The following is a 14,568-nucleotide window of genomic DNA, read 5'->3' as shown; positions in this document are numbered from 1 at the left end:
TGTCCAATGTACAGTACAATCGCAACCCAAGTAACGTCAGCCCCACAACAAAAACATCCTTGTCGTGTTGAGGTGCGGATCGCACTGTGTTGCTTGCCGGCGCGCGGTGGTGGATACCTTTACAGGGGTGGCTCTTGCCGATCCTGTCTTTCCCAAAATGTTATGGCAGAGACCTCGAATGAATTTATTTCGACGGCGGAGATGGAGATACTTCGAGGGATTTAGGTACCTACCTACTTTCCTTGCCTCATAGGTCTTTTATAAATCCAAAACAAGCTATCAACTGATTGGGTGCTTCAGTCACTCACTAAATTGGAGCTATAATCATCTCACCAACTCGCTGAGCAACACGGAGCCATCCTTATCCCTCTATCTGAAGGACGACCAACGGCAAGTGGAATGGTCATCTGGTGACCATGTCTGCTTTTGTATCCCGGAGAGGTGCCATGCGTGGCATGCAGGCTCTGCGTCGCTTGGAAACGTCCACGCTTGTGCAGCCAAGCCAAAAATTCAGATGGCAATACTGCCGTAGTTTGTCAAGAACAGCTCGGTTATACGGTCGACAAGACCCTTTGCTTTCCGCACAGACGGAGAAAAGGCAATGGTCGACACCTTTGGCAGAGCAGCTAGCTGCGGCCATTTTGGTATGCAGACTTGAAACAGCCCGCAAATTCATTGAATGGCGTATGATTTGCTAATCAGTATCCCAAAAGACTACGGGACCCATCCCACTTGCTAGCTTTATGCGTATGTGCCTGACTGCAGATGTTGGTGGCTATTATACGGGCGCCATTGAGCAAGGGAGGGACCAGTTTGGCCTCAAGGGTGACTTTGTGACATCGCCCGAAGTCTCCCAGGTGTTTGGAGAGCTCGTTGCCATCTGGTTTGTTGCAGAATGGATGTCCCAGGGTCGTCCGTCGCGTGGGGTCGAGCTCATGGAATTAGGGCCAGGAAGGGGAACTTTGATGAGTGACGTTCTCCGGGTATGTTAAACCATCAGGCTTGACACAACGCCTTTTTGAGTGGATTATGCTGACCGGCTTTCCAACACTTCAGACAATCAAAAGATTTGGTGACATGTCTAACAGCCTCGACGCCATATACATGGTTGAGGCAAGCCCAGAGCTACGGAAAGCCCAGAAGAATCTTTTGTGTGGCGAGGATGCGCCCCTGACCGAGTCTGAAATCGGCTATCATAGCGTCTGCAAACAAACACAACTGCCAATCGTATGGACTGAGACTGTTCAGTCAATCCCGAAGAGTAAGTAAGAACACTTCAGCACGTGGCCCCAGGTCGGAGTACTGATCATCGCTTAGACCCTGATAAGACGCCATTTATCGTTGCCCATGAATTCTTCGACGCGCTGCCAATACACACTTTCATGAATGTGCCAGTCCCGTCTGAGAAGTCGGCTGGCACAACAAACCCTAGCTCAGCCCCGGAAACAACCCTCAAGTCAACTCTTGAATGGCGTGAGCTCGTGGTGTCACCAACGCCTCCAGGATCGACTCACGAGAGCCTCAACACCCCTGCCACGCAACGGTGGGATACACCACCACCAGACTTTCAGCTAACGCTCTCATCATTGGCGACTCGGCACTCACGGTACCTCCCAGACTCGTCGCCGCGCTATCGAGCCATGAAGAAAGTTGCAGACGCACAGATCGAGGTGTGCCCAGATGCATCCCTATACGCGGGTGACATTGCATCACGGATCGGTGGCTCGGTTCAAAATCCCAAGCCACGGCCTAGCGGTGCAGCCTTGATCCTAGACTATGGCCCAGGCGATGGTACGATCCCGGTCAACTCGCTCCGAGGAATCCGTCGTCATCAGCGTGTCAGTCCCTTTGTTGAGCCTGGTCTCACTGACTTGAGCGCCGATGTCGACTTTGCTGCTGTGGCCGAGGCTGCCATGCGTGCCAGTGAGGGGGTGGAGGTTCACGGCCCTGTTCCACAAGGGTACTTCCTTGAGGCCATGGGCATCAAACAAAGGGCCGATAACCTGATCAAGAACTGCAAGGAGCCATCAAAGGCTGCAGATGTCGATCGCGCCTGGAAGAGGCTTGTGGATCGGGGATCGAATGGCATGGGCAAAATCTATCAGGCCCTGGCTATCTTGCCAGAAAATGATGGCAAGCGTCGTCCAGTTGGATTCGGCGGTGACGTTGGGGAATAGAATCCCATGTGTCAATTTCCTTGATACCTGCTGTACATTCCTTGTATGAATATGGCTCGTAAAGCTGCATCTTTAGACTGTTTGTTGTAGAACCAGGATATCTATCAGACACAACTCTTTCATGTCGTACTTTTTGGAAGAGCACAGTAATACAAAACATGGCAGAATATAAATTGTATATCCAAGCCGCGATCTTTTTGTCATACCCAGGAGAAGGCACTCATGATAACCCTTGGAGATAGAATCTAAACACTAGGAAGCTAAATAGGTACATACCTAGGTACCTACTGTGACCAGCAAGACAGGCAAGTAAGGAACGTAAGTGGGCAGCAAGGCAAGGCACCTAAGCACCTACCTAGATACATAGCTACCTTACTTTCCTAAGCAGTAGTAGATGCGGCCTTCCAAGTTGACTGGTAATCATTCAGGGGCTCTGTAAGCCGAACAAGCGAGAAAAAAAGAAAAGAAAAAAGCATGCCGGGTAAAGAGTCATGTCTGCTGTGTACCTGAAAGGCAAATATGGTATATTGAACAAGAGTCTATTGTAGCTCACTCGGAAGACGGGGTTGAAGCAAGTCCGACTGAATACAAATCAGATCATCACCCAAAAATACATCTCATCATTGTCTCATCAATGTGCACTGTCCTCTCTCGACCATATCCCCGGCTCATAATCATATCCTTCTAGGCATTGTAGCCATTGTTCCCCCACTCCGGGGTACCTGACGGTTTCTGCCCATCAGAAGAATCCGTCATCGGATACCCGGTGGCTATTTCGGGTCTCGTCCCGTCCCCAGGCAGCTGCTGCAGCGTCAAGCCGACTGCCTCGAGTATCACAATGGTAATCATTTCCATGACAACACACATGCCGATCATGTAGGCGTAATAGTGCGGGCCAGCCACATACGAGTGGAAGTTGGGATTCCATGTATGATACGTCGCGACGGCCGCGTATATAATGCGGACGAGGACAAACGGCAACGTGGCAGCAACGGTGCCGATCAGGCGTCGCTCACCACGCTCGACGGACCGAAGCTGCAGGGAAAGCATGGCAGTTGCGAGCACTAGGGCCACGAAGCCCAGTATCATGAGAGCAGTCCCGGCGAGGGACTCAGTCGGGTTGCTCAGGGACCGAAGTGCTGCGACGTCGACGGGTTGTCTGGACGTGGCGTCGCTCAACTCATTGCCAAACTTGATGCCGCCGACGATGGAGAGGAGGAGCCCGACCATGACGGCCAGCTGGATCAGGCGCAGCATGCGTGGCTGCAGTAGCGTGCTGGTCCTCTTCTCCAAGCCCACAAGTACCCGCGTCAGCAGGCCAACGCTCACGAGGATCAGGGGCGACACGCCGGCGTTGTTCAGGGCGTTGGTGCCAGAGGAAAGACTGTTATTCCCGGGGTGTTGGGTCGAGGCGAGATCCATGGCAGCGCCGATGATGCGGATGAGGGAAAAGAGTATCAAGTAGAGCCAGCCCGATGCCTTTTTGAAGCCATGGCGGTTAGCGAGCACTATGGCGATGGCTAGGGCAGGGGTGTAAACAATGATTTCGGCAATGGAGATGCGATTGAGCTCTGTGAGTTGTGTCATCCTAGATGGTTGAGTGAGTGGATTGTAATGTAAGCAAGCCTTGATACTTGTTCTGATATATCTCAGAGTTCCATGTAACACGAGATTCATCTCCAGGCCAATTGATGCTCAGGCATTATATTTGTACTTGAATATAAAGGTGTTACTAGGAACAAGTAGATTTAGTATCTGCCAACCATCAGCAGCTAACTCGCGTCTAGCGCGATCAACAAGGCTGCTCGCTCGTGGCTCAGCATATCGCCTCGGGAATGCAGTCAGATAGACGTGCGGTTTTGAACAGGCTACGGAAATGACAGAATAGCCTAGTGTCCCTCGCCCTGCCTCGTTTGGGAGGGTTAAGGAAGGGTTGAGTCAATCTGGGGTAGGATCAGCGCAGAAGGATTCAAGGGATTTCCCTCGTAAAAGGTCCAAAGGGTCCTCGTCACAGCCCAGGCGAAAGGTCAACGCAGAAGCAACGCCGGCGCCGAATGGCTGGGACGACCTAAGCCTCGGGGAATAACGTTGAAGGGTCTGATGCGCCGGCTTTTCTTTTTTTAAACGGCGATTCCCGGTGGATTAAACCCGTAGCTGTACTCCATCAAGGTTGGAACAAGCTAAGGAGTAACTGCTTACGGTGGCAAGGTGGCTTGCGGGGTCTACCATCGACAGTTAGAAAGGTCTTTGCATGCATCGATCGACATGGCGTTGAAAGACCGTTTCAATTGCTTACGTGCTTGAGGCTGTTGTTGTCATTGGGGTTGGTTGTCTTTTGCCAGATCTACCTACTGATAAGAAGTGGTATCTGTTGAGTGAGATCTGATTCTGTATTATCGGAGACATTAGGTACCTAGGTGGCTTGCTGGTAATAATTACAGAGCATCCAGAAGTACGAAATAAGTCTAGTTCTAGTCTAGTTCAATAAAAGGTACCTAACTTGGGGAGGGTTGAATAGCGCTTACTTCTACTTGCCATTGGTCATACCTTCTCGTGAAATTGCACCCGGCGACTCGAACAAGCACAGCTCAACTTTCCTTCGTTCATTAATCCCACCAACCATTCGACATTCATAGATTGGGTTACCTTACCTTGCTGTTATTCATGAGCTTGGAAGAAAAGAAAAGAAAAGAATCCATCTTTCAACGTTGTGGAATATAATTACAGAAACCCACGACGATCCAGCCACAAGAAAAGTTCCATATTGATATGGGGGAGGCCCTGGTAATTAATTTCTCAGCTTGGTGGGCTCCAGCGTAACTCTCCAACCAAACCTCATTGGCCAACCTGATAGCAACCCGAGGACCCCAGGCGTAATACTCCATAACAGTACTCCATACATTTGGATCGACGTCTTGGGAGTTGGGAGACATCTTTCGCACAGCATGCCCAAAGAGGAAATGGCACTATTCCTTGTCGGTACACCATCCTGCAGGTGCCTGCACCAAGCAAGCGGCCAGAGGTGGTTGGTTCCCACCTGTCGTGCGATCCAATAGACTGTAGGTACATTGAGATGAAATGGAGGAGCGAGGAGACGGAGCAAATGCTGGGACTTGACTGGTAGGTAGGCAGGCAAAGACCTTGTGTCGTTTGTTCATACGTCTCGCTTGTCTCGTCGTCGGCCACGCCCCCCGCACCCTGTACAGAACCATACCCGGCCGGACACTTACCGAATGATTCGCCATCGTGACTGAGCATACCACTTTGCGCCGCGAAGCATTCTAGAGGTCGCTCCATTCCAGCCTGAATCATCAGTTGCTCCATTCTTGTCGTCGTTCGTCTTGGCGGCGTCGGCGTCGTTTTGTCTTTGCTGCCAGCGTCGTCGGATGCAACGCGAAAGAAACTGAGTGGCCGATACAGGAGGGAAAAAAAAACAAAGAAAAAAAAAACAAAGGCAACGGGATAGAGCTAGTCCTTCTCATCTGGTCTGGCTTGGCTGGCTTTACTGATAGTTGGCAGTCAAGTCCATCCAGAACCGTAACCTCTTGCCGAGACTTGAGAGGTCGTTGGCTTGAGTTGATTTTTGATGGGCGCGAAGGAGTGGGAACAACCTCGAGGCTTATATACTCAGCGAGAACAGTCTGACAACCAACAAAGAGACCTACCTTTATACGCTACACTACCGCAGTATACAGTACTACAGTACAGTCAGTTATCGGCTTACCATACATAGGTAGCAAGGGGTGAGCTTCGCACAGCAGTCCGTTTTGGGACTGGAACGCCACGCCTTTCCTGCCTCAGACCCGACCAAACTTGGTTCAAGGGGGGACCCAGCGGGCCGGACTCACGCTACTACGTCTGCATCCCGTCTGCGGCCGCCGCGCCCCCCCCCCCCCCCCCCCCCCTGACTTGGTTGATTCGCACTGGCTAGTTTTGGCCACTGGCTCGTTGACAGCCTTGACAGTGCAGCTGCCACCTTGTCTCGGTAGCGGCCAAACATACTTGCTTCTGGCGATTATATTCTCTCTGCTAGGGCATAAGCTCTGACGGGAGCCGCTGCCCAAGATGGTATATTGTGGCCCGCCTTCCAAGGGCTGTGCGAGTTGCCGGGAGAGGAAAGTCAGGGTAAGCCTTCTTGTGTCTCTGTCGTCCCCACCACTAGTTAAAACAAACAAGGTGTGGCGTTGGTCTGCATGGGAGCGAGTGCCACTTTGGAGACGACAAAAAGAGCCGGCCCTTGTACCTGGCAAGACTATGCTACCTACTACCAAATACCCACACCAACGAATATGCACCACGGAAAAATAAAGTGCAAAAGGAAATTGGCGCTAACATGCACATACTATGCCATGCAGTGTGATCAAAAGGAACCCAGCTGTGGTCAGTGCGAGAAGAGAAATGTATCATGTCCTGGTTATCGGAACATGCAGGACTTGATGTTTAGAGACGAAAGCTCTCATGTGATTAAGAAAGCCAAAGCCCGCGCCCGCAAGAAGGACAATGGCGGTACCATCGACATTCCATTGAGGTCTGACCGGGATTCCAAGCCGTCAAGCTCGGGCACCAATCCGGCGGCCGCAGAAAAACAGTCAGCCCGTAAGAAGAGGTCCTCGCCGCTGACCCCTGAAACTCATCTCTCCACTTGGTCCTCTACCTCACCCTCCTCCCGCAGCGATAGCAGCAGCTCATCAGATGAGTCTAAGCAAGATAATGACCAGTCCCTGATACATGCACCTCAAGCCGGCACCGCCCGGCCAAGATCCCCCGTGCTAAGCTTGTTATATGCTCTAAGCCCTACCCAGCACGAGAAGGGGACTGCTTTCTTTTTCTCCCGCTACGTCGCCATTGACAAGTATGCCTGCCACCAAAGATTTGATTTCATCTACGACATCTGGACACCAGGAACCTTGGCCCCAGAACACAATGTCGACAGCGTCATGGCCAGCATCACGGCCGTCGGCCTCGTCGGCCTTTCCAACTTGACGAGCTCCCCCGAGGTCCTTGAAAACGCCCGAAAGTCATACATATCGGCTCTCAGACTAATCAACAACGCACTCCGTGCTCCGACTGAGGCCATCAAGGATACCACCATGTTGTCTATTCTAATCCTGGGACTCTTTGAGCTCATCGCAGACTCGGACGCCCGCAACATTAAACCCTGGCAGGAGCATGTCAACGGCGCCGCAGCCCTCGCCAAGCTTCGAGGTGTGAGCCAGTTCCAGACTCGAGCAGGCAGTAAGATGTTCAACATGCTGTACGTACCATTTCCAATGGATATGTACTCTGTCGTTTCTTGGGCTTCTCTTCCGCGTTGCACCACCGAGGGCATCATCGTGGGGCCTGCTATAATACCCTGAAAGCTAACGCTATGCGCGACTTGCCAGATGCCAAATGCTTATGGTGTCCTGTATACAACAGGGCATCCCGATGCCTCAACCACTCTTGGACCTGCGTGCCGAGCTCGCAACCAAAATAAATTCGCCCAAGTCCAGCATCGAAGTCTCCATGCCAATCTTTAGGGTATTGCAGGTATGTGGCTTCTCTAGTTGACTCCAAAATAATTGTTTTCTGCTCCCGAGGAAGACGTCTCTGAAAAGAAAAAACGCTAATCCAAAGTGGTCTATCAGTTTCGAAGTGAGGTCCAAAGTGGAAGACTCCCGACTCCCGAGGCCATTATAGACCGTCTGATTGAGATGGACAACGAGTTCAAGCAGGTTACGGCCAGGCTACCAGCGTCGTGGATTCCCCGGGTATTCAAGTTGTCGCAGCCGCACAGGGGGGTTTTTGGTGGCATTTACAACGTATATCCATCGATGGACAAGGCCGCCATCTGGAACGGAATCTGGTCCTGCCGAATGCTCATCACAGAGACAATACTCACCGAGATATACTGTCGATTCAAGGACGTGGTCCCTTCCGAGGTGCCACCAAATTACGTGCGCGCGTTTAGAGAAGCGAGAACCGAACTATCAGAGATGTGTGTATCGATCGTGGCGACTGTACCGCAGCACGCAGGTCTAATAGGTACCCCCGACTCAACTGGTCTCTTTGACACGACGACCGGCATCCCAACGATGGAAATCCCGGCCTATTCATCGGGGCCCGCAGCCGCCCCTACAAATGCCGATGGAGAAGACTTTTGGAAGTCAGGCTATAACACTGGCTACGAGTTTGGGGATTTTGCAGAGCGAACAGTCAAGCCCGTTCCTGACGACAGCGGTGTAAGTGATATTTCTATGCGTTTCAGAAAAGGAGAAACAGAGTCTGAAGGAAAGCCACGCGCGTAAAACTCCAATGACTAATACTGACCACTGCTCGATTCCTCAGCCTACCCTCCTTGATCCCGTCCGGGCAATCGCTGATCCTATGGAGGAGGCTCACCGCCTCATGCTCTTGGTGTCGGCGGGCAACAACATAGTCTGGCCTCTCTACCACGTCGGTATGTCATCCGTATGTCCACCGGCAATGAAGGCCTACTGCATTGAAAGGCTGGACGCGGTATACAAGGAATCCGGGCTGCGACAGGCCAGCGCGATTGCAACCATAATTGCAAACCGTGAAGTCATTCCGCAGTGGCTGGAGCTTTCCTTTACGGATGGATATTAACGCATAATATGTACGCGATGGAGCAATTTTCAATGTTACCATTCTTTCACCATTCAAAACACGAATTTCAACTAGACCGGAGGGTGTCGGACAATTTATGAGGATATATTTCGGACACAAGGGGTAATGTGTACATATGATAGTGACGTAATGATCTTGTTCTTGAAGTCACACTCTTTTATTATTTGTCTTATAGCATACCACATCTACCAATAAGCGCATGCTTGTATTTGATCCTTGCTGGTACCGGTATCAACAGCTGGTTTGGTCCAATGATATGATGTCACAACAAGGAAGATACTAGTAACGAACGTCAAAAGTAAGGGTATCCATTTTGTTCTGTAACCATCGTACAAGTCGTTATAGATTCGTCTACCAACTGTCAAAGTTTCCAAAGCCACCAGGCTTCATCTTTTTCCTCGCCGGCTGCTCCCAGTCTTCTGCTTCCAACCCTGCACCATCATCCGGCGCTGAGCTGTCTTTTGTGGTGGCCTCTATATTCAAATATTTACCGACATTGGTGTCATTGGACAAAGCCTGCCCGTTGTCCCCCCTGATCCTCTTACCGGTCCAGGTGACATGGTCATCGTAGGACCCGCCATGCCGCTGTTCCTCGGCCTTTTGCGCTTCGGCCTCTTCCTTTTGACCTTTCTCTCTGAGGAACTCCTCAAATGGGTCGATGAAGACGGTGACCTTGTTAATGGCAATCTTGTGAAGCGGTCTGTCAGACCCGTCAGTTGGTATATCCTCCAGTTTGTCTAGCACGTCCAATCCCTCAACAACCCTGCCGAAAATAGTGTGCTTTCGGTCCAGATGTTTTGTGGCCCGGTAGGTTATGAAGAATTGTGAGCTGTTTGTGTTCTTGCCCTTGTTTGCCATGCTCATGATGCCTCTTGCATTATGCGTGCGGGGCCCGTCGAATTCGTCTTCGAAATTCTTGCCCCATATGCTGCTGCCTCCTCGACCAGTCCCCGTGGGGTCGCCACCTTGAATCATGAAGTTACGGATGTTTCGGTGAAACGTGATGCCGTCGTAGTAGCCCCTTTGAGCCAGTTTGACAAAGTTCCACACGGCCTTTGGCGCAGTGTCGGTGTGCAGCTCAATGGTCAAGTCGCCGCTGTTTGTTTCTATCCTGGCGTACCCTTGGTTCTTTACCCGCTTGGGTTTGAGCATCCATTCCTCGTTTGACAAAAGTGCCCTCTCGCCACTTTTCTCGGGCGTAAGACTAGTGCTGGTGAAAGATGCTGCGGCTTTGCCGGTTGTGTACGCAGCCGCGTTGGCGGGTAGTTTCCTGGCGGCATGCGACTGTGCTGCTTGTCGACCATTTGCTGCACCGGAAGCCTTTGCTAGCAATGCCTGGCTCTTCGTTGTGGAGTTCACATCAACGCCAGCCTCCCTCGCCTTCTCGACCGCCTCCTTAGCCCGGAGGACCTTCTCGCCTATCCTCCCTAGGGCGTTGACGTTGACGTTACCCGCCTTCCTCTCCTCCTCCTGCTCCCTGGTCTGCAGGGCCTCGCCGCCGTCCTTGAGGTGCCTGAACCGCGATAGGTCTCTCGCGGCGGCGTTTTGTGGGTCCTGGAGAGTAATTATGTCGGCGCGGCCAAACTCTGCGTCGTCGACCAGGTCCCGCCACATCTTGGCCTTGACGTTCATGCGCTCGACCGTGTCCCACGTAAAGACGTTGGCATAGGCACCGTGCCGCACGGCGACGATGTGTGTGTTGTCGGTAAAGACCTTGTACGAGACGGGGTCGATCAGGTCGTCCTGGGCGTTACGCGCAAAGTTGAGCTTAATCAGGTCCCGCGCGGCCAGCGGCTCGCCGTCAACCGGGTTCGTCTTGCTCTTTTCCAGCCACGCACTGATCACCTCGACGTCAAATATGGTCCCGTCACTGGTGCACACGGGGTTCTTAAAGGGCTGCAGGCTGGCGGCGCAAAAGTTAAAGGGCAGCTTCTTGAACCGTCCCTCGCCGGGCCGGTCCCGGGCGCCGCTGCTGGCCGAGAAGGAATCTGACGACGCCCATTCCGAGTGCGTGATGTATAATTTGTCTGTTCCCTTTCCCATGGTTTCATCGATAGGTGCGCGATTGGCGGCACCCAGTGTTTTATTCTTTGTTGTTGGTGGTTGTCCCGCGGAGTGGGATGTGGGATGTCCGCTCTTAATAATGGGTTGCAGTAGTTAGTACTTGTTTTGCCTTAGAACTAGTTAGGAAAGGTACGTCTTCAAATTACCCCTAACCTGACTGACGCGTTGGCGGAGCTGCAGGGATAGATAGCTCACAAGCATTAGCGCATCGGCGCAGTGGGGCCAATGATTGTGGATTACCTAAGGTAGCTTGCGAATACGTCTCCAAAGCTTCTGACCTTGGACTCCGCGACAAAGCATACAAACAGCATCATCGGTCATCTGGACCACCAACAAAAAAAAAAAAAGGCGCATCCGCGGAGGCAAAAGTAACGTGCCATCAAAGGAAAAAAAAAGAAACTCCTGAGCTGGAAATAGTTCACAACTGCCTGGAGCAGTGACCCACAATCGCTGTCCGCACTTACAAGTCCGGCCGCCGTCCGTGGGCAGCCCCCGGAAAGCGAGGCGGCAAGAGAAACCGTCGACATTCGGCATCACCGGGGTAGCTTTGCGCAACAACCACGCATCAGTCATCCATCTGCCCGAAAAACAACATCCTGAAGCTTAATAGACACCAACTTTTGCACTTGATAGCATAGCGGAGCTCATCATGCGGTTACACTTCTTCACCGAGCTGCTCGCAGCAGGCTCGTTGTTGTTGTCGTCTGTCAACGCCTTGGAAGCAAAATTAGTATGCCAACATCCATCCTCTTGCCTCTGCCCCGACATCAATTAACCTTCTGTGTGAATGACAGACCCAGCAAGAAGACAAACGGGAAAAATGCGTCGGTACGTAAGCATTTCAGAGATGCTTTTCTCCATCACTCATATGCCTTGGTGGCAGGGCTGATCGAGGCTGACACTGCAAATTCTTTGTTGAAGGCATGTACAGTCGCAGCGCATGGGGAGGGGACATTGACCCCTTCATACTTGTGAGGTTCAACAAGGTCGAGGAAGAGGGAGATCACAGGGCCAGTATGCTCATTTTTGAGTGGATGGATCAAGACCTTGTCCTGTTCCAATCATCGCCGGATACACCCAAGGTATGTAAACTCTCAATTCTTGAAATTTTCAAGGACTACTGCGGAAGACGCCTTGGGTCTCGCGCTGCTGTGGATTATGCATGCTAACAGAATCATTCTTTGCAGAAACTCGCCATCTGTAACCCCGAAAACGTCAGTGCCGGCAATTGTAACGAGACCCATTTGGGCGAATACATCGTCTCTGCCAACGTTAACAAGGAGTCCCACAACATTGTACACACCCAAGTCGTGGATCTCAAGGATCCGAAGCCATTTAACTATCCTATCAAGAACACCGGATACTATTGCATCTTTACGGCTGAATACACGCGGTCCGACTATGAGGCAATTGTGGAGTTCCGCAATGCCTTTGGAGAGCTGCCCGCCGCACAGATCCCAAAGCTTCCCTTCTATGGCGGCATCACGATTTTGTACGCCTTGGTGGCAGTCTTTTGGGGCCTGCTCTATTATCGACATCGGTCCGACATCTTGCCTGTGCAGAACTACATCACGGCCATACTGATCTTCCTGGTCGTGGAGATGCTCCTCACGTGGGCTTTTTACGATTATCTCAACCGCCACGGCTCCAACACGCTCTCGAAATTCCTGCTCGTCCTGGTGGCTGTGCTCAACGCAATCAGGAACTCATTCTCATTCTTCCTGCTTTTGATCGTATGCATGGGATATGGCGTTGTTAAGCATACCTTAGGAAAGACTATGATCTACGTCCGATACCTCGCCATTGCGCATTTCTTCTTTGGCCTTGTATATGCCGTTGCCAGTCTTGTCATTACGCCAGACAGCGCAGGTGAGTACAGCAATATTGAGGACTTTATACCTACTTGGTTGTTGCGTATTATGTCGTCTCACACTTCTGACGTTTCTTCTATTCTCAGGTCCATTTGTGTTGTTGATTGTCCTACCACTGGCTGGAACACTCACTGCTTTCTACGTATGGACGCTCAACTCGCTCAACTTGACGCTCAAGGAGTTGAATGAGCGAAAGCAGCACGTCAAGGAGGGCATGTACAAGAAGTTGTGGTGGTGCATCCTGATCAGCATCATTGTCATTTTCGGTTTCTTCTTCTTCAGCAGTTTCTCCTTCACGTCGATGCGCGACCCTGACTACGTCCCGTTCCACTGGAAGACCCGCTGGTTTATGTTGGACGGCTGGTTGAACCTGGTGTACTTTGCCGACGTCGCCTTCATTGCCTACGTTTGGCGACCCACTGCCAACAACCGTCGCTTCGCCATGTCAGATGAGATCGCCCAGGAGGACGATGGTACGTTTGACATGACAAATATGGATATCGGCGCCCCCGACGACTCGGATGACGAGGAGGCAAACATTGGTACGAAACCAGCCACCTCGACCCATACGGCGACTCAGACAAACGGTGGAGCACCTTCTAATGCCAGGAGCGGCCCTACTGCGACTCGGAATGCGGGGCCTGCCGCCAGAGACTCATTGGATGGAGAGACCATATTCGCTGTTGGCGAAGACCTGGACAAGTTCTCTGACGACGATGAAGACTCGGAGGAAGAGAGAGGCCTCGTGAAGAAGAGCAACAAGTAAACAGCATCCGGTCGGACGCTCCGGGGTAGGGGTATAGAGGCTTGTGTAGTATTCTCATGTTTGGAAAGAATAGACCTACTGCGAGAGATAGCAGATATTTCGTGTAGTATATTTCATGAAGCAAGATATTTGGAGCATCTGCAAGTCAAGTTTTTTTTTATCACTCGGTTCAGGCGTGGGCTGCTATATTCGTTGTATCACTTTCCTGGGTAGATCGTACTCCTTGATGCCATTTCGGTGTACACCGAGTAATTACATACATTACCAATCCGCATCTGCCATAATGTACGTCATTTACTTACCGTTATCTGACTGACAAACTGTCCTGATTGCCTAACCTGGTCCTGGTATGTTTCCGGATTTGGTCAATCAATCAGTTCTATTTCGTCTGTAACTAACGGTCGGTCAGTTCCCCCGGACATCCATCAATCAATCCAGTCGGCGGTTCCGGGGCAGTGGGCTGCCTGTCAATGTGTGATGGCCCTGTTGGGGATGAGACGCGCTTAGCTGCACCTATAACCAAGGCTGATTTAATATTATGCAGGGGCATGGTTCCGCGCGGCAAGCGGCTGTGACATGCACCTGCATGCTGTACGATACATGCCTACGGTATGGTACCTAGTAAATACATGGAAGGGGGGGGGGGGGGGGGGGCACCGGGGAGGTAATCACCTTGCTCTCCCAAAGGCACAGGCGGCCACACCACACAATAACACCATCCATCAATCGAATCGCTCCCGGGGTACGGGTGGTGTGGTGTGTATCCTAGTTACGAGTTTATCGTGGTAGCTAAGGTAGGCAATTTAGCCTCGGCCGTCTATCTGTCTACCAAACTTACCTTATTTACTGTATCTAACTATTTTCCCTAGCAGGGAAGCTTGGGAAGGTGGAAACTTTAGCAAGCTTGGTGTTAAGCAAAATTCCTACAGTGACTAGTTTATGCACCTACTGTACGAGTTAGGTACGTTTTCGGCCCTTCCGCCTCAGGGCAGGGGCTCGGCAGGGCAGCCGAGCGGGCAGTCAAGACGATAGGAGGGGCAAGAGGAGGAGAGATTCGGGTACG

General features: G+C 51.7%; 6 protein-coding genes across 6 annotated transcripts; 3 read left to right on the top strand and 3 right to left on the bottom strand.

Moving 5' to 3' along the window:
• The first annotated feature begins 177 nt into the window (after window positions 1-177).
• Window positions 178-2,409, top strand: MGG_06414 (uncharacterized protein). The gene is made up of 4 exons (XM_003717107.1): window positions 178-644; window positions 714-983; window positions 1,057-1,261; window positions 1,318-2,409. Exons 1-4 carry the CDS (start codon window positions 417-419, stop codon window positions 2,175-2,177), a joined length of 1,563 nt encoding a protein of 520 aa, XP_003717155.1. The 5' UTR covers window positions 178-416; the 3' UTR covers window positions 2,178-2,409.
• Window positions 2,410-2,781: 372 nt separating this feature from the next.
• On the bottom strand, window positions 2,782-3,985 carry MGG_06415 (uncharacterized protein). The gene has a single exon (XM_003717106.1). It carries the CDS (start codon window positions 3,852-3,854, stop codon window positions 2,862-2,864), a length of 993 nt encoding a protein of 330 aa, XP_003717154.1. The 5' UTR covers window positions 3,855-3,985; the 3' UTR covers window positions 2,782-2,861.
• Window positions 3,986-5,143: 1,158 nt separating this feature from the next.
• MGG_17184 (uncharacterized protein) lies at window positions 5,144-5,501 on the bottom strand (the record flags this gene model as incomplete). Its single annotated transcript, XM_003717105.1, has 2 exons — window positions 5,144-5,214; window positions 5,408-5,501. 2 exons carry the CDS (start codon window positions 5,499-5,501, stop codon window positions 5,144-5,146), a joined length of 165 nt encoding a protein of 54 aa, XP_003717153.1.
• A 575-nt stretch (window positions 5,502-6,076) lies between these two features.
• MGG_06416 (uncharacterized protein) lies at window positions 6,077-9,020 on the top strand. The gene is made up of 5 exons (XM_003717104.1): window positions 6,077-6,302; window positions 6,533-7,431; window positions 7,562-7,706; window positions 7,805-8,398; window positions 8,505-9,020. The coding sequence occupies exons 1-5, from the start codon at window positions 6,243-6,245 to the stop codon at window positions 8,781-8,783; spliced, it is 1,977 nt and encodes a 658-aa protein (XP_003717152.1). The 5' UTR covers window positions 6,077-6,242; the 3' UTR covers window positions 8,784-9,020.
• Window positions 8,938-11,008, bottom strand: MGG_06417 (peptidyl-prolyl cis-trans isomerase cyp8). The gene has a single exon (XM_003717103.1). It carries the CDS (start codon window positions 10,845-10,847, stop codon window positions 9,156-9,158), a length of 1,692 nt encoding a protein of 563 aa, XP_003717151.1. The 5' UTR covers window positions 10,848-11,008; the 3' UTR covers window positions 8,938-9,155.
• A 151-nt stretch (window positions 11,009-11,159) lies between these two features.
• MGG_06418 (uncharacterized protein) lies at window positions 11,160-13,731 on the top strand. The gene is made up of 5 exons (XM_003717102.1): window positions 11,160-11,598; window positions 11,663-11,696; window positions 11,790-11,950; window positions 12,056-12,737; window positions 12,826-13,731. Exons 1-5 carry the CDS (start codon window positions 11,518-11,520, stop codon window positions 13,503-13,505), a joined length of 1,638 nt encoding a protein of 545 aa, XP_003717150.1. The 5' UTR covers window positions 11,160-11,517; the 3' UTR covers window positions 13,506-13,731.
• Window positions 13,732-14,568: the final 837 nt, after the last annotated feature.

The sequence above is a fragment of the Pyricularia oryzae genome, chromosome 4, assembly GCF_000002495.2.
Source record: "Pyricularia oryzae 70-15 chromosome 4, whole genome shotgun sequence".
Lineage (NCBI taxonomy): Eukaryota > Fungi > Ascomycota > Sordariomycetes > Magnaporthales > Pyriculariaceae > Pyricularia > Pyricularia oryzae.
This window is presented reverse-complemented; position numbering and strand designations above follow the sequence as displayed.

Excerpts from the sequence above, each read along its gene's own strand:
- MGG_06418 (XM_003717102.1), top strand. The coding sequence starts at position 11,518 with ATGCGGTTACACTTCTTCACCGAGCTGCTCGCAGCAGGCTCGTTGTTG. Across the intron at positions 11,599-11,662 it reads ACGCCTTGGAAGCAAAATTA|ACCCAGCAAGAAGACAAACG; the intron begins GTATGCCAACAT and ends TGTGAATGACAG. Across the intron at positions 12,738-12,825 it reads CATTACGCCAGACAGCGCAG|GTCCATTTGTGTTGTTGATT; the intron begins GTGAGTACAGCA and ends TTCTATTCTCAG.
- MGG_06416 (XM_003717104.1), top strand. The coding sequence starts at position 6,243 with ATGGTATATTGTGGCCCGCCTTCCAAGGGCTGTGCGAGTTGCCGGGAG. Across the intron at positions 6,303-6,532 it reads GCCGGGAGAGGAAAGTCAGG|TGTGATCAAAAGGAACCCAG; the intron begins GTAAGCCTTCTT and ends TATGCCATGCAG. Across the intron at positions 7,432-7,561 it reads AGTAAGATGTTCAACATGCT|ATGCCAAATGCTTATGGTGT; the intron begins GTACGTACCATT and ends GCGACTTGCCAG.
- MGG_06414 (XM_003717107.1), top strand. The coding sequence starts at position 417 with ATGTCTGCTTTTGTATCCCGGAGAGGTGCCATGCGTGGCATGCAGGCT. Across the intron at positions 645-713 it reads AGCTAGCTGCGGCCATTTTG|ACTACGGGACCCATCCCACT; the intron begins GTATGCAGACTT and ends GTATCCCAAAAG. Across the intron at positions 984-1,056 it reads TGATGAGTGACGTTCTCCGG|ACAATCAAAAGATTTGGTGA; the intron begins GTATGTTAAACC and ends CCAACACTTCAG.
- MGG_06415 (XM_003717106.1), bottom strand. The coding sequence starts at position 3,854 with ATGAATCTCGTGTTACATGGAACTCTGAGATATATCAGAACAAGTATC.
- MGG_06417 (XM_003717103.1), bottom strand. The coding sequence starts at position 10,847 with ATGGGAAAGGGAACAGACAAATTATACATCACGCACTCGGAATGGGCG.